The 24,494-nt window shown below is 30.5% G+C and overlaps 1 protein-coding gene across 4 annotated transcripts; it reads left to right on the top strand.

Moving 5' to 3' along the window:
• Positions 1 to 7,758: 7,758 nt before the first annotated feature.
• LOC143239297 (uncharacterized) lies at positions 7,759 to 23,810 on the top strand. 4 transcript variants are annotated; one of them, XM_076480225.1, is made up of 5 exons: positions 7,759 to 7,892; positions 14,648 to 14,839; positions 16,825 to 16,985; positions 18,004 to 18,217; positions 21,191 to 23,810. In XM_076480225.1, exons 3-5 carry the CDS (start codon positions 16,980 to 16,982, stop codon positions 22,132 to 22,134), a joined length of 1,164 nt encoding a protein of 387 aa, XP_076336340.1. In that variant the 5' UTR covers positions 7,759 to 7,892; positions 14,648 to 14,839; positions 16,825 to 16,979; the 3' UTR covers positions 22,135 to 23,810. The 4 variants fall into 4 exon arrangements, with proteins under 4 accessions (XP_076336340.1, XP_076336342.1, XP_076336339.1 ...); XM_076480227.1 differs by having other exon boundaries at positions 7,807 to 7,892; positions 14,635 to 14,839; XM_076480224.1 differs by having other exon boundaries at positions 7,838 to 8,078.
• Positions 23,811 to 24,494: the final 684 nt, after the last annotated feature.

Raw genomic sequence — 24,494 nt, 5'->3', positions numbered from 1 at the left:
TTTCTTTATTTAGTATTTGAGTGTTTTCTATGGTTATGTTGTGTTTATTTGACTTGCAGTGTTCGAAAACGTGTGAAGGTGACTTTTTATGTTCTTTGAATCTGGTTTCCCTTTTTCTTCTTGTTTTTCCAATATAGAAGTCGTGGCAGTTATCACATTGTATTTTATAAATAATGTTGGTGTGGTGTTTGTCAGTGTAGTTTTTACATAGTACAGACCTCAGTTTTGGGCCTGGTTTTTGAATAAATTTGTTATTAACTGGAATGTCATATTTTGTTACTAGTTTTTGCCAAATATTGGTTATTTGTCTGCTGATGTTGGGAATATATGGTATGCAGCAGTATATGGTTTCATGATTTTTTGATTCGTGAGATATATTTACTTTTGTTGGTTGATTTTGTTTCTGTCTATGTGTGTGCGTATAATGTTTTCTACAGTTTGTGGAGGAAACTTATTGATGTTGATGAAGTATTGTTTTATTTTGTCTAATTCATCGTTAATTTTATCTGGTGAGCATAGTTTTATGGCTGTGTTTATTTGGTTTCTTAGTCTGTTGAGTTTTTGTTTTGTTTCATGTGCTGAGTCCCAAGGAATGTATAGTCCAGTATGGGTGATTTTTCGGTGAATTTCTGTTTTGAATTGTGTATCGGTTATTGTAATTTTGAGGTTAAGAAATTATATTTGATTGCTTTCTTCCTGTTCACATGTGAAGTTAATTTTTTGGATGTATAGTGTTAATGTGATTGAAAAAAATTAAGTATGTGTTCTGTAGATTTGAATCCCGCAACCGTGTCATCTACATATCTGTACCAGTATAGTGGTGGATGTAATGCTGTGTTAATTGCTTGTGTTTCAACTTGTGTCATAAAAATATTGGCTAGAACTGGTGATACTGGATTGCCCATGCTTAAGCCATTTGTTTGTATACAGTTGTGGTTGTTGAACATGAGGTTTGTCTTTATCGTGGTGAATTTTATGACGGTTGCTAATTGGTTGCTGGGAATGTCTATAGTTGGGTTAGGGTCTCGGATGGAGAGTTCTAAGGCTATCTTGCAGGCTTCAGTGGTTGGAACTTCTGTAAAGAAGGATATAACATCGAAAGTGGCCATTAAGGCTTTATGATTAAGTTGATTAAGATTAGACTTGAAATTAAAAGAGTCTTTGATGAATGAGCTGGCTGATGTTACATATTTGGAGAATGCCCATGCTATGTATTTACCGAGATTGTAATTAAACGATTCATCTGTGGACATTATTGATCGTAATGAACGTTTATGAGGTTTGGGGATGCCGTATATTTGTGGTGTGCGTGAGTCGGTTTTACGTAGGTAGGAATAAAGTGTTTGTGAAATTGTGTTGGCTTTTTTCATTTTTAGTAGTAATCTGTTCAGTTGCGTCTCGTGTGTCTTTGTTGGATTTGTGTGTATTGGTTTAAATTTGTTCGTGTCTGATAGGATGTTCTTCATTTTTTGGATGCATTCATTCGTGTTCATTATGACTATAGCGTTACCTTTATCTGCTTTTAGAATTTTTATGTTTTTGTCTTGTTTTAGGTTTTTAATGGAATTAATGTCTCTTTTTGTAAGATTGTTTTTTAGCTTTCTGTTTTGTGAAATTATGTTGATGGTTTTGTGAGAAAATTCTTTGAAAAAATTGTTTAAGATGTTTTTAGGCGTTTCTGGAAAATATAAATTTTTAATTTTACCTGAAAAGTTTGGCTGTTGGATGTCAATAAAATTATCTAAGTTGTCTTCTTTCTGTTGGTTGTTTTTGGTTGTTTCCTTGTTTTTGTTTTCTGTGGAAAATATCACAAGTCTTCTGGCTAGATCTTCTAAACATGTTTTGATTTCTATGGTTAGAATGTACCTAGGTGCTATTGCGAAGTTGAGTCCTTTGTTAAGTAGATGTATCTCGTCTGTGTTTCATTGTCGGTCGGATCTGTTAATTATGAGGTTAGTCAACGGTTTGTCGTGTTGGTGTTTTTTCTGTTGTTTGCATCTTAGTTTTTCTTGTTTTTTCTATCTGCACCCGCTGTCGCCACCTTGCCAGTTTCTTCTCCTTGCACGGAAACGAAAAGAAGCTTTTGCCCGATACCGAACCGTTTTTACAACCTTAAGCATCACAGTAAACCGTGTTATCATAAAACAAATATAAAATAGCAATATCAAGATAAAAAATAGTCTCACAGTGTGTAATCCGAAAAAAGCGCCGATAGATTTACATAAAACACCAGCACTGAAAGTTCACAATGGTCGGCGCGCAACGAAGCGTGTTTAGCAACTATTACGTCATAGTTGTAAAACGTCACGGAAACAGCCAAACGACCGAGAGGAACTTGAGTTCAAGGACCCGCATATTTTGTTTCATTTTTTTATTCAAAACCTAAAGTGTTTAAAAGTATGGCATCCACACAGGAATTATACTTAACCAAAGTACTGTTTCTAAGACAATTATTAAATTTGTTGAAAATTCACCTTTAAAGGATGTATCTCCATTTATTCAATAATTATCAATTTTGCCATTTCTAGACAATTAACGTCAGTCTTGATATCAGGTAATCTCTCCATAATTTTTAAAGATCTCATTAAAAAGTATGATTTAATCGAAAATAACAACGTTAAATCAAGTTATAATTTTTTGTCCCTTTTACTTTTTTAACTCAGTCGTTTCTGTGACTGATTTCGAGGCTGAAAGTCTTATTAGAAAGTTGAAAATGATGTTAATTCAATATTTAAAAAGTTTGTTGTTGTTTTTTAAATATTATGTCTGACTAAATGTTTCGAAAAATAAGTGGTCTTTTTTTAAAGATTTGAAAAACAATGAGAAGTTGATTGTAAAAGTTAGGTTTAGTTATAAGGAAGAAAACTATTTATGTAGGAAAAATGATAAAACGTCACTTGTACTCTGGAGATTCTCAACACAAACCTAAATAAACGTCTCGACGAAGGAGAACAAAAACATACTGAAATATTTGAGAGTTAACTCCAGTATCTATCTGTATATGTTAAGTAATTTGAACTCTTCAAGCTATTAAGCTCCCAAGTAGTATGAACTTCCTAATGAACGTAAAATAGACATAACCTCTCAATCCCTTAGTTCTACGCGTAGTTCTCCACTAGCTCCTTTATCAGAGCTTTTAGACAAAATAATTCATCCACTAAACATTTACACAAAGTTATCAAAAAGTCTGGACGAAATACTTGTATTGTACAAAATATAGGGATTTGACTTTAAAAGCCCTTCAGTGGCACAATGTGGAACAGGGTGTTAATATCTGTTATGGGCAAAGCACAGATAGCCTTTTGTGTAGCTTTGTGCTTAATTACAAACGAACAAGCAAACATCTTTAAAAATTATTTATTCATTCAGTTTTTAACAATAACATTATTGTAAAACAAAAGGTTATCTTTTTAGTAACATTAGTTTGTTTATAGTCAACTACAAAGCCGCACAATAGGCTATCTGTGCTGTGTCTACAATGGGTATCAAAACTCGGTTTCTAGCGTTATAAGTCCACAGACGTATAATTGTGTCCCATAAGTCTGCTCAAGTAAACACATTTAACTTTTCTTGAATTCAGTTCACTAACAGGCAACTAAAGAGTTTTCTTGAAGAAAAGATAGCTCATGATGTCGGCAACTCAGATAATGGTCCAAGGTTCTTCTGCCCTTGCACTTCCATTGTAGTGGTCATGTGGCTAAGTGTGCTACATATATTTTATGATGCAATTGTATTTTTAGTGTTAAAACCAGATTTTTCATAACTTTTTAATTTGAAATTTGTTGCAACTTCTTGGAAAGAGACAGTATTGATTTTCTATAATTTTAACTTTGAATTTGTTTGCATTTTACTGCAGGTTGCATTGCGAGACTTTGTTATTTTTGTCTTTTAGTTGTCCCTTAAAAATTTCAGTGTTGTAGTTTTTTGTGGGTTTTTTGTTTACTTTATACGTACCTACTGAACTGAAAAGAGAGAGCTTGTCTCTCTTTCTGGCTAGATTAACACATTTTCCTTAGTTTTCTTTTAAAGTATTGTATTTATCTGTCTGTTTTTCACTTTTCGTTATCAAAGTTTGTAGTTGTGCTACCTCGTGTTTTGACTCTTCTTTTAAGATGGATTCAATTCACTGAATACCAGACCCATACACCTCTGTTACATGATATCCAGTTAATGAATAATATTCTTGATCTGTGGTAAACCCACACATCAAGGTATGTCACAACAGTAAGATATTAGACATTAAACTATGTTCTTAATAAAACAACTGTATAACAACTTGTTTCTCCTCCCCCTGTATATACAGACTAGTGGTCTTAGGAAATGGGCAGATACATTGAAGACAGTGACTTGAAATTGAGTTAAATCTAGTTGACAAGGTGAGACATAGCCAAAATTACTTTAATGGTGTTAACTGTATCTAAGGTAATAAATGTTTTAAAGTTATTCAAATTTATTAAAATCTTAAAGTTGCTTTAAAAATATTGATAATGTATATATACATACGAAAGAAGTAAAACAATATTCAGATTAGAAACCGAGGAGGAATGAAAATCGATTGTGGTAATATAATTTTTTAATATTTAATAGGGTATCAAAGCTCTCTAGTTACGAGATTGATTTAACGATTCACTGAGCGAGAGAACGGGAAGAGCTGTAACAGTTTACCCAAGGAGTGGAACCAAAGCCTCATTTTAGGTTCAGCTGACACTCTTAACTGTGAAAGAATGGTGCTTAATTGTCATTCATTTGCATATTCTCTGACATTATTTGGGATAGCTATAATACTGGAAAGCACACACGGAAGTTTTTATAAATATTTTTGCCTTTTTGTGAAATAACCCTCGTTCTTCCTACGTAAAAATATGAGTTATATAATAACACCATATAACAAAATTTTTACTTCTTCTTCTTCCTGGGCAGAAAGTGTTATTCCCCAACTGCTTATGTTTAAAGTAAGTAGAAAAGACCTATTTTTCTCTTCAAACTTTGCTTTTATGACCTGGGAGCATATAACGAAAATATGATGGGAGACTATATTTGGAGGCTGATACGTGAAAGTAATTTACAGTCGTAAATCTCGAAAAACTACTCACTACTAAACATTTTTGTTCATTGTTGTATAACTTCAGTATAAATACGTGTAAATCTTGATTCATATGTTGTTTTACTAAGACCTTATGTAAATGAAAATGTGCAAATTTACCCGTTTTTACATGGAAAATTGGTTAATTTCTAAATTTCATTATCCACACCACAAAAGCAAAGTTTGAAGGGAGTAATGGCCATTTTCTGTACTTTTACAATATAAACAATTAAGAAATAACACATGCCATCTTGGAACAAAATTTGTGTTACATAGTATTATTAGGGTTACTGATGTAAAGTCGTTTTTTGATATGTATTTTAACATGTGTGATCCTAAAAATTACATTATTGTAATAGAGACACGTTTTTATATAACGCTACTGCGTTGATTGTAAGTTTTAGATAACTTCTTTTTTTTGCGAAATGTCTTTATTTTTCAATAATAAAAGTCACAGGGCCTGGCATGGCCAAGCGCGTTAAGGCGTGCGACTCGTAATCTGAGGGTCGCGGGTTCGCATCCCCGTCGCGCCAAACATACTCGCCCTTTCAGCTGTGGGGGCGTTATAATTTGACGGTCAATCCCACTATTCGTTGGTAAAAGAGTAGCCCAAGAGTTGGCGGTGGGTGTTGATGACTAGCTGCTTTCACTCTGGTCTTACACTGCTAAATTAGGGACGGCTAGCACAGATAGCCCGAGAGTAGCTTTGTGCGAAATTCAAAAACAAACAATAAAAGTCACATATTCTTTTACAAGCCACGAAGTAAGTGAGTTGATTAAAACTTTAAAATATTCTGTATTATAATCTTGTAATTAAGATCAAAGACTCCGTATTTTTCATTTCTTATAAACATTATAGGCGACAATAATATCGTATCCTTAAAGTACACCCCCCTCCCCCAAATAAATTCTAACACAGAACAGAAATTCGTTTAGAAGAATTTTGTAGCGTTTTTTATTTCACTATTATACATGACTTGAGAATCATTGAAGAAATGGTGAGATATGCCATTTCTTTCTTCAATGGAAATTTTCAACAGCCCTTAGCAATCAATTATTTTGCATAAAAACCGTTGTTTAACAATCTAAAAACCTTGCAAATGTCTATGTTCACTAACTATTTTACATTTTTATAGATGTTTCAGAAATTATGCACAGTTCCCTTATTTAAAACAAGGGCTCGGTTATAATACAGCACTTTCGTGCATTCAACAATGTGGCAAATGTAACAATTATAACAGTGTGAAAATAGTTTTAATCCGTGTTTAAGAGTAAACATACAAATAGATCTTTCTCAATTAAACATGGCTGGTAGTCGTACAAGTTACAGAATAAATTAACACTATCTATGTTGGAGGATACATCAGATTGCTTCTATGCCTTTTTTGTACATCATCAAATGTTTTATACAGCAGAAAGATCATCTATGAATTGCACGTCTAGTGTCTATAATAACAGTTGTAGTTTTGATTCGTGTTAGTTAACATCCTTTATAACATAGACCTACAACAATTTACGACAGGATACAAATGTTCAAGCACGAGGAAATAAACTAATTTGTAATCGCTACTTGGACTAGATACTGATTTATTTTTACCAGATAATTTAAAAGAACCTGCTATCAGAAGAACAAATGGTATAGCAGTACAATGCCTAAAGACGACCCGCTCCTTGTATTATACCATACTTTTCTACCCCTAACATGAATTCCTCACTGTAAGTGACCAGGAGCACATTGTGTATTACGAAACATTTGAACTGTTGGGTCGAGAAGCTAGAAAACAAATCGCATTATTGCCGATTATCAGTACAGTCGCTATGGATGTGTTTTGTTGCAGGAGATCTTTGGATGCGACCGTTCTATGTTTGTTTTTTTTTCAGCACAGAATACGCTGATTCATTTAGTCCTAACTGTAGATATTTTATACAACCCGAAAAATTAACGTGACCATATCTTATGACATAAGATTTCAGTTACTCAAAGATGAGAAGCTATATAGCCTCGTTGCATAAAAAGACAGTAATACTACTAAAAGTATAATCAAGGGAGCTGGAAAAGTACTCGGGGAAACTGCACTACACGGAGAGTAACTATGGATGATAACTTCGGAAATATTGCCAGCATTCTTGGCAAATATATGTTGAAATTAGATAGGTGTATATTGTAATATTTATTTCTGTTTGTTGCTTTTTACTTAAGTGAAAATCTAAACAATGTTGTGACCACCACATCTATATAAACCCAGTTTTTAGAATTATAATTCTATTGACTTGCCGCTGAGCCACTTGACATAAGGGTACAATCCTTTTTGCAATCTGATATCAAGTGATAAATAACTGAAGTAGTGTGGTCAATTTCTCTATTAAGTGAAATGTTTGTATGTAAACTTATAAGTAATATTATCATCTACAAAAGGTGTCTATGAGTTTATGCCCTTCATAACTATATTACCCGGTTCGAATGAAAAAAGGCTTACAAGATTAAAGTGGATGTCTTGAGACACTGGAAGATTGTATAGTTACAATAATAATATGTATGAATTTTGTTGGATTATTTGTTTGTTTGTAGCTAAGATAAAAGCTGTGTTGTGCCCACTGCGGGTATCAAAACCCGAATTTTTATTTTTTTATCAACTGTCATACGTAACGCTAAACCACTAAGGGTTTTCTACCACGAAGAAACGAATACCGTGTTATAGACTTTCTTAGTACGAAAATCAAATAATTTGTACTTTACTAATGTCAGTTAAGCGCGTGCGCAGAACATTGATTTGTGTTAGGTTCTATGCGCTTGTCAACGATTGTTATTGTAAGTGGCATTTGAATTAGAAATATAAAAATAAAATTCTGTCTTGTACTCCGTAGCAGTACTAGCACTTGCGTAGTAGAGTTATTTATGTTTAGATATAATTTAGCTTTTTGTCAGAACTGATGTATGCTAAAAATTAAAATTCATTGCTGAATTCGATTGGTTGATAAGCATATGAAATTGCAAGTGAGTACAAGGAATTTTATTGTAGTTTTTAAACAAATTAAGAGGAATGTGATATAAAGCAACTGCAGTTTGCATTTTTGTTTCTTTGTACTTTCATAGTTGAATTCCAAAAAATGTAAAACTAACATCACAAGTTAATAGCAAAGTTGTAATGTAATTTAAATATAAACTAACATTAATTGATTAATAATTAAGCATAACCTGTGCTATTGCTATGTAAATTATCACAAGTAGCTGTGTCTGAGGAGAAATATTCATAAATTTCCATGCAGTGGTCACTTAATGAACTGTATAAAATATTTTAAAATTTAATGTTATTTATTATAAGTAATATTAATGGTGAATCCAAGTTCAAACATCAACAGTAAAAACTGAAAGTAATAGTGGCAGTGTTAATGTAGAAAAGTATCCTTGTATTTCATTGTTGCACATTTTCATCTCATTACTATGTAGTATTGTAGTATTACATATTAATCGGAAAGAAATCATTTTCACTTTGTAATATAAGTTTTACAGTAATATGGTATTTCTCCAAGGGTTTTGAATGGGGTTTGAGTAATTAAAGGTTAGATGAGTTACTTTTTAGTATTTTTTGTACATCCTGGTTTTAGTTGTGGACATGTGCTAAACAGCTATAAGACTGGAAGTTGACTAAATAAATACATGTAGGTTATCATAATTCAGTTTATAACCTTTGAGTATAATGGTAACGGGAATATTTTTAACAGTTTTATGAAAAATAAGGGTTTCATTGTGTTAGTTGGTCAGCTTCTTGAGCCAAGTGTTTCCAGACCCTGTGCCACAGATATCTAGAATATCACAGCAAACAAGATACCCAGTACTCATAAGATACTTGCTTTCTAGAGGTTCTTTGAGTAGAGGGTGGGGTTACTGAGTAGGAAGCTTTGCACTAAGAAAAAGTGATAGCCAATGTTTAGCAAGTAGGATTTTTGGTTATTTGTACAAATATTAAATCTAAAGAAGTTTATAATTTCATCATATTGGTCATCATTTAAACCAAATTTGAATTATTGTGTTTGGTTTTGAAATCCTTAACTTATGAAGGATGTTAAAGGGCTCAAAGGAGAGCTACTGGGATGATATCTGGGATGTAAAGGTTGTCATATGAGGATAGATTTAGATCTCTGTAATTGTTCTCTGTTGAAAAAAAAGAAGAGTTAGATGGTATGTGATTGATATTTTCAAGCTTATTTAGGAGGTTTATAGTATCAATGATTTTTTTATATTTAATGGTGAAAATGGTAGGACAAAGGTACCCACAAATTTTGGCAGAGTAGGAGTCCTTTTTAGCTAAAAATGTTTTACTTTTATAACAGGGTGATGTTGCCTTTGGATGTGGTATATGCAGCAAGTTTAAGGGAAGCTTCAATAAATATGTAACGTAATCAGGGATCATTTTGAGGTGTTTATTTTCAAGTGGAAGAGACAGCCTCAATTTGTTGGCCCTAAAATGATATGTTTAACAACTTATCAATGACACAATGTGCTTTAGAATGTGAAACATTAATAAAAGTAGCATGCCAGGAAATTTTAATATTATTACTTTTTACAATAATTTGGAGTTGTAATGAGTTTTTTTTTTTTTTATGGCCTCAAGATGGTTAGGCATGAGAGGTTGACTTGTTTCTCCTTCAACCAAAGATTATAATAAAGTTTAACTGTGTTCAGTTCAATACAGTTAATGTTGTTTTTTTAACTTAAGTTTAATATTTCCCTTGAATATAGTCAGATTATTAATTGATGTCTTGTAAAATAACTAAATGTAATTACATTTACATTGGTTAATGTCATAAAAAAATAAACTTGTTCAATGTTGTTCACTCCTCCACATAGTGCTTTCTCTACTCATACCAGCCATTTTTATATATATAATCAAAATTAGTGTTTTAACTGTTCAAGTAACTAGAATAATGTAATTATGATTTCTCATTATTAAATTATTATTTTGATTAATTAATGGTTATTCAACTTAATCAGTGAGTGTCATGGCTTACAAAAGTCAGTTAATCAAAATTAGTGCTTGCAGTTATTACCATTTTTCATTATTTCACTTATTCAAAACTCATGAAAGCAACTGATTAGTTAAATGCAACTGATTGAGTCCGACAGTTAATTATTTAGCAAATTTTAATAATCACCCAACTATTTGAGTTATTGCTATTATAATTACCTCTATTGCTACAGCTTGTTTATTTGTAATTAAGCACAAAACAATGCATAGGGCTATTTGTGCTTTGCCCACCACAAGTATAAAAATCCAGTTTCTAGCATTGTAAGCCTGCAGACAAACCACTGCATTCTTCTTAACAAAAATTCTATTGTTTCATGCTTCTTGTCTTTTGTATTTATTTGCTTAAAATCAAAAGCAAAGTTGCCGTTATATTTTATTTTTGATTATGAACATTTTCCGTACCATGACACTCAGAAAATAAGTGACTATTTGATTTTTCAAAGCTATTCCATGACACCTACACATAAGAAGAAAGTAAAAATTCAAATCTCCCTTAATTTTTTTAGGAAATAAACAATTCCCCTCTTTAACTAGTAAGATACAGATATTAACTACTACTAATTACAACTGATACCATATGATAATCAGTAATATAAAACATAACTAGACCCTTGCTTGACTTTTTTAAACCATAAGCTTTTGTTTGAACATTTATCTTCTGAATTCAGCACAAAATATCGAGATATTTATCCTACTGATTCATCCCAGACAATCATGTAAACTTCAATAAGGTTAACACCTAACCTTCTGTAAACTTCTATATGAAGTAATGTTTACTGTATTCTCAAGACAACCTTAAGATGACCTAAGAAGGTTGAAACATTGTTCTGTACTTTATTTTAATTAAAGTATTAATACCGATACCTAGCTGTCTTAAGAATACATTTTTACTTCAAGAGGGTTTCTCGTCATCATGAACGTTTACTGTAATTCTGGATTATAATATAATAAAAATAATATAATTCTGAATCTAGCATAATGAAATCCTATGTTAAATTTTATAAAGCATCACAAATTTGTTGTAAACAAAAAATATGAATTTTTAATAAAACATTTCTACTTAAGATTTATCTGTGAGTTTCCAAAACATTTACCAAATCAATCTAATTGTGAAGGGATTTTCATGCTAAGAATAAAAAATACTTCTCTTCATCTTAGTCTTCTATGCATAACCTATAGAATTTCCTAATTTTGGTAAAACTTTTTATTGTATCTGTTATTTTTCCTAACATAATGCTAAATGTGATAAACAATATATAGTGAAAAGAAAAGTTAAAATATGATATAAAGTGAGTACTTTTTTTTTTTGTAGAATGACTTCAGATATTAACAGACAATTATAATTGTTTATTCTGACAGTCTCAGATTCTTACTTTTTCAAATGTCCTTTCTTTTAATTTTATTGGTTTATTACTGTTTTTTGGGGTTTTTTTTACCATTAATATAAAAAGCAATAAGTCATTGTGGATGATTTCAATTGAGATAATTGTAAGCAAACAGTTGGTCACTGACACAAGCATACTGCAGGATTGAGGAATGATCAAATGAGCTCAAGAAGTTAGAGAAGAGGAAGTTGTGTCAAAAATATTTCACAGTAAATAAAAAATGTACATAGAAAAAATAAACTTTGCACGTCAAGACTCTGGCCTTGCTTGCATGCTTGTCATACTTTTCACACTAAGTAAGTTTGAATAAAAATTAATTTAACTTTCATATATGGACTGTATAATACAAGAATTTATCAAAACAAAATTCTCAAAAATAATATACTTTAATTAGCTTTTTAACTAAGCTATGAGTAGGTTAAAATCATTCTATTGGTTGTACAGAGTTGAACAACAGCAATCACAGACAATGAAATCTAAATTACTATACTGAGCAAGAATAAATAACAATAATGTTCTTTCTAGAGGAAAATATTATCAAATTTCCACTATATCATTGTGGTTCTTTCTCATTGGTGATATTGTCCAACATTTGGAATTGTAAAGAACTTGGTTATGTTTTAATTGTCAGTGGTGAATATAATCTTCATTTTTAGAAATGCTTTTTTGTCAATTTTACTTGCCTTTTGTTATCATGATCACACTTTCCATCTGATGATATCTAGCTTCTAAGAAATGTAAATTTATCTGTTTCATTCCCAGTGGTTAATCTCCATTCTGGTACTTCCTTCTTTATAGTGATTGCTATACATTCAGTTCTGATATTCAGCCCCTTTCTCATGATAAAAAAAGTTGCTTAATAAAATTTAGGGTGTCACTGTGTAAAAAGTTATGATAATAAAAATTTGATTTAGTCCACTTTATAGGGTTAAGAGGTCTTAACCTATCCCTTTAAGTTGATTACTTACTCCATTAAAGTCATCAGAGGAGTTCTATTATGAAATTCTGTATAAATGGAAGTAATAATAATTGTCTTATCTTAAAAAAAAGAAATCTTATTTCTGTGGTAAGAAGAATCTGAGAAGTCTGATAAAAGATCCTTTGCAAAGTTATTTATTTAAATAAGATAGAAAGTCAACATGGATTTAATGAAAATTGTATCAGTAGGGGTTTGGGAAAGACTAGTTAACTAGATTGTAGTATTTGGATAGAAGAACCAAATGTTGTTATTAACAGTTAGATGGAACTGAAATCTTGTTGCTAGTGGCATGCATCAAGGCTCAGGACCTTTACTGTTTATTAGTTACATTAATCATATTGATAGAGACAAACAAACTTGGTGATGACATTATCTAGCTGTATTGGTGATATTCAGATATTACAGAACAACTTAGATTAAATCAAGAGTTGGACATAACTTTTATGTATAGTAACTACAACATTGTTTTTTTTGTTAACCTGAAGATGACCTAAGAAGGTTGAAACATTGTTCTGTACTTTAATTAAAGTTTTAATACCTGTACCTGTTGTCTTGAGAATAAATTTTTACTTCAAGTGGGTTTCTCCTCATCAAGAGGTTATGTATTTGAGATTATGGTAATATGAAACAGATATTTAATATAGATGGTAATCCTCTCAATAACATGGCTAAATATAAGGATCTTGGCATAGTGGTATATATATCACTTATGCCACCAACAAAGTGTTTTTTGCTAATAGTATAATTTATAGGTAAATTGTGAATTAAAAGAGGTAATTATTTCCAATAAGAGTTGGATGATCAGTGGAGTTTGCTAGTTGATTAATCAATTATGTTAAAATAATTATTTATTCTCACATGAGACGTAGTTGGAATAATCAAAAACAGTAATTATTAGAAGTATGTAGTTCAGATATTTTGTTACTTTTGTGACATTATTTATTTGTAATTTTAATATATATTTTTTTATTAATTTTATGTGGCACTAACCATCGTAATTAATGCACATAGATAATCAATTAATTGGAGTCTTAACACCACAGTATGCTTGAATGAGAATGACCAGTCATGTAGTTGCTCTGGATAAAGTAACATTATATGCAAAATAAAGAATGGTGGATTTAAACATTTGAGTAGATAATTAAGATACCTAGTCTAGTAGAAGTGACATCCTGTGTCTGCAAAGCAAGTACATAAGTAAATAAATACTGTTTTCTTATAACTGACATTGAATTCAGATTGTTTGGTTCATTTTCATAAACTCATCTATGCAAAGTTTTAGAATCACTTTGTAATGAATGTTTCTTTGGAACTCTTTTTATAAATTTATCCTAAGGTTAACCAAGTTTTACCTGAATATGTCACAATTATATGTAGTAAAACAAAATTTATAATCAGTATTTTGTCTTACTTGGTTACTATATATACACGTGTGTGTGTGTATATATATATATATGTGTATGTATGTATGTATAAACTTGTGAAGTAAGTTAGCCTCTGGTGTTCTTTATTTATCACACAATATCAAAGGCTAAAACAAAATGCTGCTACAACAAGGTTCGAAGAAAAACATTTTTTTTTAATTGTAATAATAAAAGTTCAAAACAAAACTTTCAAACAATTGGAATGCAAATTTTATCATTTACAAAAAAAAAAAAAAAAAAACTGTCTAGGACTTGATGCAAACATTAATAAAGTATACAGCATCAATCTGTTAATTTCAATAAATAAAATAATTGGAAAAAATAACCATAATAAGAAAAAAAACCTAGTAATGAAAAAACAATATCCCAAAGTTAAACCACTTTAAGATCAATAACATGTAACAATGAGCAATAATTTAGTGAAATTATATTTCGTGAACTCCATTTTTCTTTATTGGTAAGACCACAAGGTTACATTTCATATGACTAACTAATTTACGTGATCTTTTATAATATTAATATTTGTACATCACTGCTAAGGAAGTCTGTGTCAGTTTCATTATACAAGCATACTCAAACTAGATGATTAGTTAGCACTTTAATACAACTAAAAGTTCATAATTAAACTAAATAGAAGGAATAATGAGTTAATGGTAAACAAAACTGTCTCTCCTTTCTCTTTAGCAATATGTCATTACTTTTATGTCTTTTTTTTTTTTTTATATACTGACACTAGAAATCCTTTACAGTTTGAATACAGATAGGTTTCAAGGAAAAAATAAGAGTTCATGTCTTGGAATCTTCAACTTGTTATTCACTACCTCTTGGCTGTGGTTTGGCTTACTGGAAGTTTGTTACCAATTCAGAGACCAGCTAAACTGTGATAACCAACTGTGTGATGTGGCCATAATGTCTTTGAGTAGGTTGAACAGGAGACATAGGTAAGTCATTAGCAGGATCTGTTGAAGGATGATAAATTGAGACAACAACTAAAGTCTTTTGTCTTGTGTGTGTGGAGGGGGGTTTTTAAGTCTTCTGTAGTTAACATTCGTATTAACAATGCTAGTCACAGTGCTTTGGGAACAATGGTTTAAATTCACCCTCATTAGCAATCCAATCTGTGTAATAAAGAACATTGTCATTCAAGACATAATGTTTGGATTTATTTATATCCTCTGCAGTTATAGTAGAATCAACTGCCAACTGTCCAGTTTTAAAGTAAGAGTAAATGTGCTTGTACTTATTTTTAACTTGTCCAGTAGTCAAATGTTCTCAAATACTAACATTGACAATGACAAAAAGTGTAGATTATAGCTTAACAACATCCAAATCTGGAGTTACATTAAGGAGACCACCAGAATGTCTAGATAGAGCATTAGGTAACTGGTTCTCTATTTACAAGTTATAATGTTATAGTAGTGTAGTACAGATTATTTGATAGGTTTTATTAAATAGGAATCGCTGATTGTCGCTAGATTTGTTTTGATATGGAATAGTTTGCTCCTTCCTATGTCATATGCTGATTGGATTGAATTATTATAAGCATTTTGTTGAGTAGATATGATTACTTGCTAAAGAAATTATTAGCATCAATCAAAGCACAGACTCTCTACCTTCCACTTAATGGAGTCCTGTTGTAGTTGGTTTGTCAGTGTACAGCCCAGACAGCACTGACCACTGGGAATCAAATGACATTCACAAGCTATTGCTGTGTGTGTGTGCTATAAATTAATTTATACTTTAATTATTTGTTATTCTTATGTTTGATTTGCATCAAGTTTCCATTGTTAAGAAGAAGGGACTGATTTTTGCTTAGAAGCAGGGGTCAGGGCTGCTTATCAATTCTCAACACTTTAGCAAGTGGGCAAACTAATCTGAGCCCAATCTGATTAATAATTACATAAATCTAGCAGTGATAAACATAATATTCTCAGAATAATTAGAATACTTATAAGAAATTGAGAAGAAAAGTGATATTTTAAACTATGGTATTTGAGAACAACAGCTTTAAGTTTTTGACTGTGAAGTTAGTTATATTTTGCTTAACACAACAGTAAGGCTTGACACTGTTATTCCATAATGAGATGTTAATGTCTGAACAGTTAATTGATTAGCCTAATTGACTATGTATCTTTCAACACTATAGAAACAGGCTAAACACATCAGACTAATTTAATATCAATAACTTAAGATAAAATTAATTAATTAATTTAATGTAATTCAAAATAACTCATTCATAATTCCTCTAAGACATTCAGGAAACTTTTAACTGGGTTATAAATAGAAAACAAAATTCAAAGAGCTTTTTAATATTCTTTAGTGGAGTTTCTACTTCTTTTTATTTTATATATGTGTAATTAATAAACTTATCTGTAGGGTTTTGAGTATGTTTTACTTTATCATATAGTAATCTAAGCGAATGTAGATATGTGAATAATGTTGTGATATTTTGTTGAATTCATTATTCAATACTGTAGAGCAGACCAACTGTTCAACATATGCATGTATATATTTTTACATTTATACATGAATTTGACAAAATGTCTTAATATTATTCATATATCTAAATAAACTTAGGTTAGTATATTTTGAAGTAAAATGGACTTAAGATAACATAGATATTATATAAACATCATTATAAGAGGTGTAATGGTTTGCTGATAAGTCTTGAGCAGATAAAACTACACAACAGAGAGTATGACCAATTATAGAATGCATTAGGCTTGTACATCACCGACTGTGTTTTCTATTTCACCTCAAATATTTGTTTTGTTGTTTTTTTAATAAATAGTATAAAGGCCTACTTGTTTTATAGCAGTGCCAGTAATTAGGTACATGCATAGATCTAGCATTTGTATGACTGTATAAATAAAGCATTTTGTGGAAGAAAATAACTTGGCACTTGTTGCTATTTTTTTCATTACAGACAAAAGAAAAACGTATTACGTCCACCATTGTTGGATCCAGTTGTAGAAAAATTTTTACAAATGAAAGAATCGGAGAGTGGAAAATAAAGACAACAAGAGCAACAACAAAAAATTTATTGTATTCTGAAAAATTGTTCAACAAAGCAATTATATAATGGAGGTACACTTTTATGATACATATTTAATGGTAAAACAAAAAAAAGCATTGTTGTGGTATTTGTTGTAGAATAGTGTTTATATGCTTGTGTAGGTGTTTAATAACTCAAAAGCCATTTTTATTAATTGATTTTGTTAATTACGTGGACTCATAAAGTTTATTATATTACCAGAACTGATCTATCTTGGACAATCTGATTATTTGAAGCCTTATTCTAGAGTACATCAGGAAATAAATAATGACGTGTGAAACACTTGACTACAATAACACCACCGGATTTATGTATATGATGATATGGAACCTTTCATAATTTTTGTTTGGCTGGAATTCATGGGAATGTCTAGTAGGTTAACTCAGCATTATCTTATTTAAAAATATATTCTAGTAGGAAAAATGTAGCAAGGTAATAAAATTGTTCAGCACAACTTTTCCACTGTATAATTTTGTTCATCTAAATTTTCTTACTAAAAAGTCGAATATTTTCTCATTTTGGTTAGTCAAATTCGAAAAAAATATGGAGACATCAGGAACTTCTTTTTTTTTATTTTCAAGAAAGTAATGAAGGGTAAATATTTAATATCTGTAATTTGTTCTGTTATCTTTATTGGTAAGTTCAGTCAAAAAGAAACATTTTTGGATTACATTTTTTAAATAGGGGTGTATCTTGATAATTATGTGAAAAATGTTAAAGAATTCTACACTTAGATCACACCTCAACGTTCTTCAAGAACGAGCGATAGTTAAATTCTGTTATTTGTTCTATAAAGGTTGGTGTTGTTAACTAGCTACCTTCTTTCTAGTCTGTTAGTTCAAAAGAACAAACAGCTAGTACAGATAGCCCTTGAGTAACTATATATGAAATTCCAAAACAAATTGTACACCTGACAATACCTCCTTAAAATCAAATTCATGTTTCTTGACAGATATAATGTATTGAGGTAACATATAAGTATTTTAATTCAGTAAAGTTAAATTGAGATTTCGAATGAGAATTGATAAATGTTTGTTGTATTTTTTATAGCTAACTGTGAATATAAAGAAAGAATGTTTCAATGAAACACCAGTAAGTGATGTAGTTTCACATTTTGATGTTTGTGATGAGGAAACTGATACAGCTATCAGATTTAAACAACAGAAGGAGAAGATAAAAGTAACAGATGAAGGTTTATTAAAAGAATGCTGTAAGTTGGAAATTGATTCAGAGAAATCCAAGTTCCAAGCAGGTGATCTAAATGGTAATTTTGTTTTCCATGAAGATATATTTTTCCACAAATGTGTAGTTTTTGTATTATGACAAAGAAAAAGTAACTTCTAAGAATTGTGAGAAAAAACTTCAGATGTTTCTGTAAGATCTTGTGCTCTGTATTTATTTCTTGTAGACTAACTTCTATTGTGTTTTGTTTACATTATTGCTACTTTTAAAACCTTTTGGACATACTACTTTCCTTTACTCAGAAAAAGTAGTACCTCATCATAAGTAACTTTCAAGTAACTGTGTAACCATATTTTGAATTAAATTTGTGAAATTTAATATCAGTAATTTTATATGAGCTAACAAAATGACAGTTGTAGCAGTGACAGGCCTAATACTAGCTTTTAATCATTTTTTTTCCTGTGGAACTGTCACATGTTAAACATGGAGAAGAATAAACATTTAAGGTTACTGTAATATAATTGAGATTTTTTTTCTCAAGTCATAATTTTACAAAGAATTAGCAGAAAGTATTTGAAATGAGGGAAATTGTATAGTTGCATAAGGTGTACAAAAATATTCAACCAAAAAAAAACAATAACTTGAACATTTTGTAAAGATGTTGCATAATTCATTTTTATTAATAAATCAAGCTTTGTATATGCACCAAAAACTTTTCTTAATGTTTTATTTTATGTAATATGAGGCTAGGTCAGAAATGTTTTACTTATGATGTTTCTAAGGTAGTGCTGTATGTTTATTTCATATCAGAGTTTGTAATATAATAAGCTGTTTATTCACTTCAATTTTTTTTAATAGCTGATTACTTATTTAAGGTGATAATTTAACACAACAAATGCAAACATTAGAATTAATGAGCATGACATGCTTAAAGTTTCATGATGTTTTGTTAAAATGTAACTATAGTTACTAGATATTTTTACGCAGCTCTTTTCCCTGAGAGAGAAAAAGGAAACAGAAGTTTATTTCTGAATATTTTATATCACCATTTACTTTTCCTTATTTCTTTTTGGATTTGAGTGATATTTTGAGACCCAGTACTGTTTTAGCTAGAACAGTTGTTGAGAAGGCTAAGTGGCCTTCTTAAGGCTAATGGTACCAGACTCATTTGTCATGGTATTGCTTTCTATTAATTGTAGGAATCAAACTGCCAGAAAGAAAATGTGGTAATGTTTTTGTTGTATAATGTATATTATGCTCAATTGAGAATGGGTAAACTGTACTTTATGTACTGTAACAGTTTGTGTATGCAGAATCCAATGTGTGCTTATATAAGTACAGAAGGATTAGTTCTGTTAACTTCCTCGTTTTTATTTCATAAAGTAGAAGAAGTAAACTATTATTTTTATCCATGATTAACAACCTTGTTGTTTGTAAGTAGCAAAAAAGATATAACACTTTCTGTTGTGCTGTGAATTTTAACTGGAGTGTGCTTGCTTACAAGATGATCCATCAAATCAGTTGACCAAGCTGTTTTTTTGTGTTAGGAGTAAAAGGTGAATATCTTCTTTAGCTACTGTCTTCACTTGCTCTAATAAACACAGTGAATTAAATGTCCTTTCTGTAAGGGGTTAGGTGTGGCTTAGTGGTTAATGTGCCAGGTTATGAACATTAGCATCATTGATTGGCATCTCACTGCAGCTGGTTTGCACTTTAGAACTGTCAAATGCCTTCCATTTAGCCTATCAGCTCAAAATTAGGAATGACTAACTGCAGATAATGCCTGTGCAGTCTTCCATGGATATTTAAAAATTTTGTCACATGAGGTTTTCTTTTTTGCATAGTTCATGGAGATGTTTTCATTTTTCAGTGTTTAAATCTTATTTTCAAATGTTTTTTTTTATGCTCATATGCTAATCTTGAAATTAATAATTATAATTTTCCATTTTTTTTTCTCTATGTTAAAACCTTGACAAATTTCCTAACCATAACACCTAGTAGAAATTTCTACTGTTTCATTGATGGGTTGATGACTAAAATTTACCCATTTTATAAGTTAATAAATTCTTGACGATTAATGATTTACTGCATGAAGTTGTCACTAAAAAACTGTTCTAACTAGCATGATGTTTCATTTACCAACAAAAATAAGCACTATAAAAATGTATCCACCTTACCAATATGTGTAATTTTTATATGATACTACTCTTTATTCCAACATCAACAATTTACAGATCTTGCCAGTAGATACAGAAGTGTAAAAATCCACTAGCCCGATACCTGAATCTACCAGATTTTGAGTTTGGGCTACTGTGAATTACATGTGCTATCTCAGAACTAGTGTAATTTTGATTTCATGAAATATGCATGCCTAAAATCAACTATATATTCAGTGACTAAAATATACAAAAAAGGTTATGCCACAAATGATTAGGATCAGTGGCCTATTTATCAACTATAGGCTAATCCATTTTAAGTGGTAAAGAAAGTAATTGGTCTAGTACACTTCTTATACTAGCTTTGGGCTGTTACATAAATATTCTTAAATCTCGGAGATATTCATCAAATGTTTCAAGAACAAGTAACACCTCTTCATATAACTTCATCAAAAATTACATGTAACAAGCTTTTTCTATGTTCAGTTTATCCGATACCAAGAAAATAAAAAACTTCAATACGGGTCTTAAAAGACAGTATTATATATATATATAAAACAATTTTTTAAAAAAATTTGTAAAATTATTCTCTACATAATGAATAGAAAGCTTGTTCTTAACTGGGGAAATTCAAATGTAGAACCTTGAATGTTTTCTGTTCATTTTCAAACATTAAATATATGAATTTACATGGGCTTTTGGATTTTGATCTTTCAAAACATTTTGGTTTATGTCTTGAAAGACAAAAGCACTACTGTGTGCTTACCTTTTCAGTTATATTGAAATACTGACATTTAATCATTTTTTCTTTAGTGGTATTTGTAAAGTTCAGGAATTGGAATTATGAACCTCATCTAGTATTCTGGTGAATGGTTAAGTGTAAGTATATTTTGTTGCAGGTTCCAAAAACATTCAGGAAACTTCTTCAGTACCTGATTGTCCTACAGAAGTTGAAAAAAATCAGAAAGAAAACGTGTTTGGCACATGTAAAAAACAGATACAAGTAAAAACATGCTGCAATTCTACAGAAAATGGACCAGTAAAAAATCATGGTCTTAAGTCATCCTTTACAAGAAACGTGTCATTTAGTTGTAATGTATGTGGAAAGAGTTTTAAAAGGAGTTACCATTTGAAACGTCATGAGATTGTGCACACTGGAGAAAAACCTTTTTGTTGTGAGTTGTGTGGGAAACAATTTGCACGAACGGAAGTACTGAAAAAACATCAGTTGCTTCACACTGGAGAAAAACCATTTACTTGTACAACATGTGGAAAATGTTTTAGAATGAGTCATCATTTAAAGTTACATCAGATTCTGCACACTGGAGAGAAACCTTTTCCATGTGATATGTGTGGAAAGAAATTTAGGACAAGTGGACATCTACAACAACACAAGGTTCAACATACAGGAGAAAAACCATTTGTTTGTAATACTTGTGGGAAAAACTTTAGCAGAAGCCACCATTTAAAATTACATGAAAGCGAGCATAGTGGAGAAAAACCATTCAGTTGTAATGTTTGTGGGAAAAATTTTAAAAGAAGACACCATTTAAAAGTACATCAGGCTTTACACACTGCAGAGAGAGCATTTCCATGTGATGTATGTGGTGAAAAGTTTAGATCCAATGGGAATGTTAGACAACATATGTTAATACACATGAAAGAAAAACCATTTACTTGTATTATATGTGCGAAAAGTTTTCGAAGGCGCGTTAATTTAAGAGAACATTACTTGCTGCATTCAGGAGAGAAACCGTTTAGGTGTGAAGTATGCAGCAAAGCATTTGTACGAAGCGGAGATTTAAAACGACATTCACTGAAGCACACTAAAGAGAAACGTTGAGTGAATCTGTAAGAGCTGGAAGCAAAAATTCACAATTTAAGTTTCAGTTGAATCTTATTTAAGAAGGGCTTTCAAGTTGAGATCTTACATGTGTTATGGGCAAATGAAAATTTAAATTTGATTAAATTAATAGTTTCTGAAGTGTGAAAAATTATCTTCAAAGATATGAAGTAATCTTGTATTTAGATTATTTTTAAGAACTATTGAAAGTAACAAATTTGAGTAATGGTCTGGTTTACAGTACATAAACTGTTGCTAACTTTTGTTTGTTAAAGATTGAAATTCAATGTTTTGAGGATGAAAAAAGGCCACAAACTCTTGTTTTTAATGGGACAGAACTTAGGTAATCTCACTCACCACTACTTCTGATGATTTATTGGATCACTTTTCTTTATGAAATTTTAAAATTACACATTATTTGATTAAAACTGAGTGTGAAATTTCAGTTTTTAAATGATTTTGAAAACACTTTCAGTCAAAAAATGATAATAGTAGTACAGTAAACCCAAAATCAAAACAATTCAATAGTAAAATTAGTTAATTATCATCACTGAATTATAACTGTGATGTTATTGTCTTGAAATATAATTGAAAGGAGTCAAGTGTCATAGAAGTGGGTGTTCCTAGTAATGGTGGTGCACTACAAGCTTTAAAAGTTTATTTTATGATTCAGTTTACCAACAACAGTGAGAGATCACTTATTTCCAAGAAGAAACATTGAAAGAAATTAATTTGAAGACAGAATCAGTGCTTCACTGAATTACTTGGAAGAAATAATTTTGTGAAATCCTAGCCTTTGTCTTTTGACTCTTTGCACATATCAAGTCATAAACAATTTGTAACATTATGATATTCAAAACTATTTTGATAACCACAAGTTAATTTTATTATAAGAGTTTGTGTATTTGCAGTTTTTTTTATTTTCTAAAACTTTTAGCTTAGTTTGTTTTTGAGTGTCTTTATATATTTTGGGTAGAAAAATGAACTCTGTGATAAAGACTATATGAAACAAGATTCTTCATTTTAGAATTATTCTCTACTTTTGTTGTATATTTTGCTACCATTCCTGTTTCTTATGAATTTATGACACAGTCTTGTGTTCTTTTGATACAATGCTCGACAGCATAGTGTTCTTTAATGTGAATATGTTGTGGTTCATTAACTCAGGTGGATGAATGTTTAACACTGTATTGTGAAACTGTGGTATATCTTCTGCTATACTTATTAACAAAATGGACAGAAATAACTTCTACATCCTTAGTTTTCAATGTTAAGGACAATAAGGTTTGAGTGAAGTTTCAATATGTAATTATAATTTCAGTTTTTCATTAAAAGAGATCCTTGCTATTATATTAGAACAATGCTGTATAGGGATTCTGTATATAATTTACATGAGAACATGAATTGTTGAATGTGGTTTGTGGCATATTCATTATAAATAGTTTTCTATATTTTAGATCTTGAAACTGGTTGAATCTACTTGTATTTAATCCATGTACCTAAAAAATATAAATGACAAAAGAGGTTTAACAATACATGCAACATTAAAATGAACTAGGATTTAATAAAACCATTTCTTGTAATGTAGAAATAGGTTGGTTTATTCTGAATAATTTATGATGTTTAATGTAACTAAATGTATTGGATAAACATGTTTATAAATGTAGGTGAATATTTAACAAGGTTTTCCCAACGTTTCTGAAGTAAAAAATGTCACTGTTTTACATTCTAATAGTTTAATAAATAATGTACGACTTAATTTTTTACGGCAAACTTAGTGCACTTGTTCACAGTTTTGTTTTCTAGATAACATCAACAGATGATGATAAAGCAATTTTTAATAACTTCATCTAAAAGTTTGTCTGACAAAGGAGTTTATTACATACAGGAATCACTGACAGCAACTTCTTCCAGCTGTGGAAGCCAAGTTTGATGGTTTGTTCTCCATTACCCTCACAAAAAAAAAAACAACAACAAAAAACTCTACTGCAGGGTACACAATAAAAATCTAGACCTTTAGTATATTGTTTGAATTTCTATGATCTCATCTAACAACATTGTAATTTGTTTCTCTCGCAAGTTGTTTTAGATCTGAATCTCAAAAGATTACAAAATAAGAAAGTTAACATTTTTCTGACAATAAAAATGTATTTCCAATAGATATTTACCTTTCATGCACACAAAGCTATCTTGATCTCCAGCTGCCCTCTAAGCACTGCTAAAAACCTTTGTGATAAGTGCATCAGTCTATATTTCTCATTAATTTAACACCTACCTCATTAAATGATGGATTTTACACCATACCAACAGTTATTTTAAACATTATATACTAATAATAAAGACATTTCTCTTATTCTTAT

Source organism: Tachypleus tridentatus, chromosome 13 (genome assembly GCF_004210375.1).
Source record: "Tachypleus tridentatus isolate NWPU-2018 chromosome 13, ASM421037v1, whole genome shotgun sequence".
Classification (NCBI taxonomy): Eukaryota; Metazoa; Arthropoda; class Merostomata; order Xiphosura; family Limulidae; genus Tachypleus; species Tachypleus tridentatus.
The sequence above is the reverse complement of the archived record's forward strand: the minus strand, read 5'-3'. Positions and strand labels throughout refer to the sequence as shown.

Excerpts from the sequence above, each read along its gene's own strand:
- LOC143239297 (XM_076480225.1), top strand. Across the intron at positions 18,218-21,190 it reads CCAAGCAGGTGATCTAAATG|GTTCCAAAAACATTCAGGAA; the intron begins GTAATTTTGTTT and ends ATTTTGTTGCAG.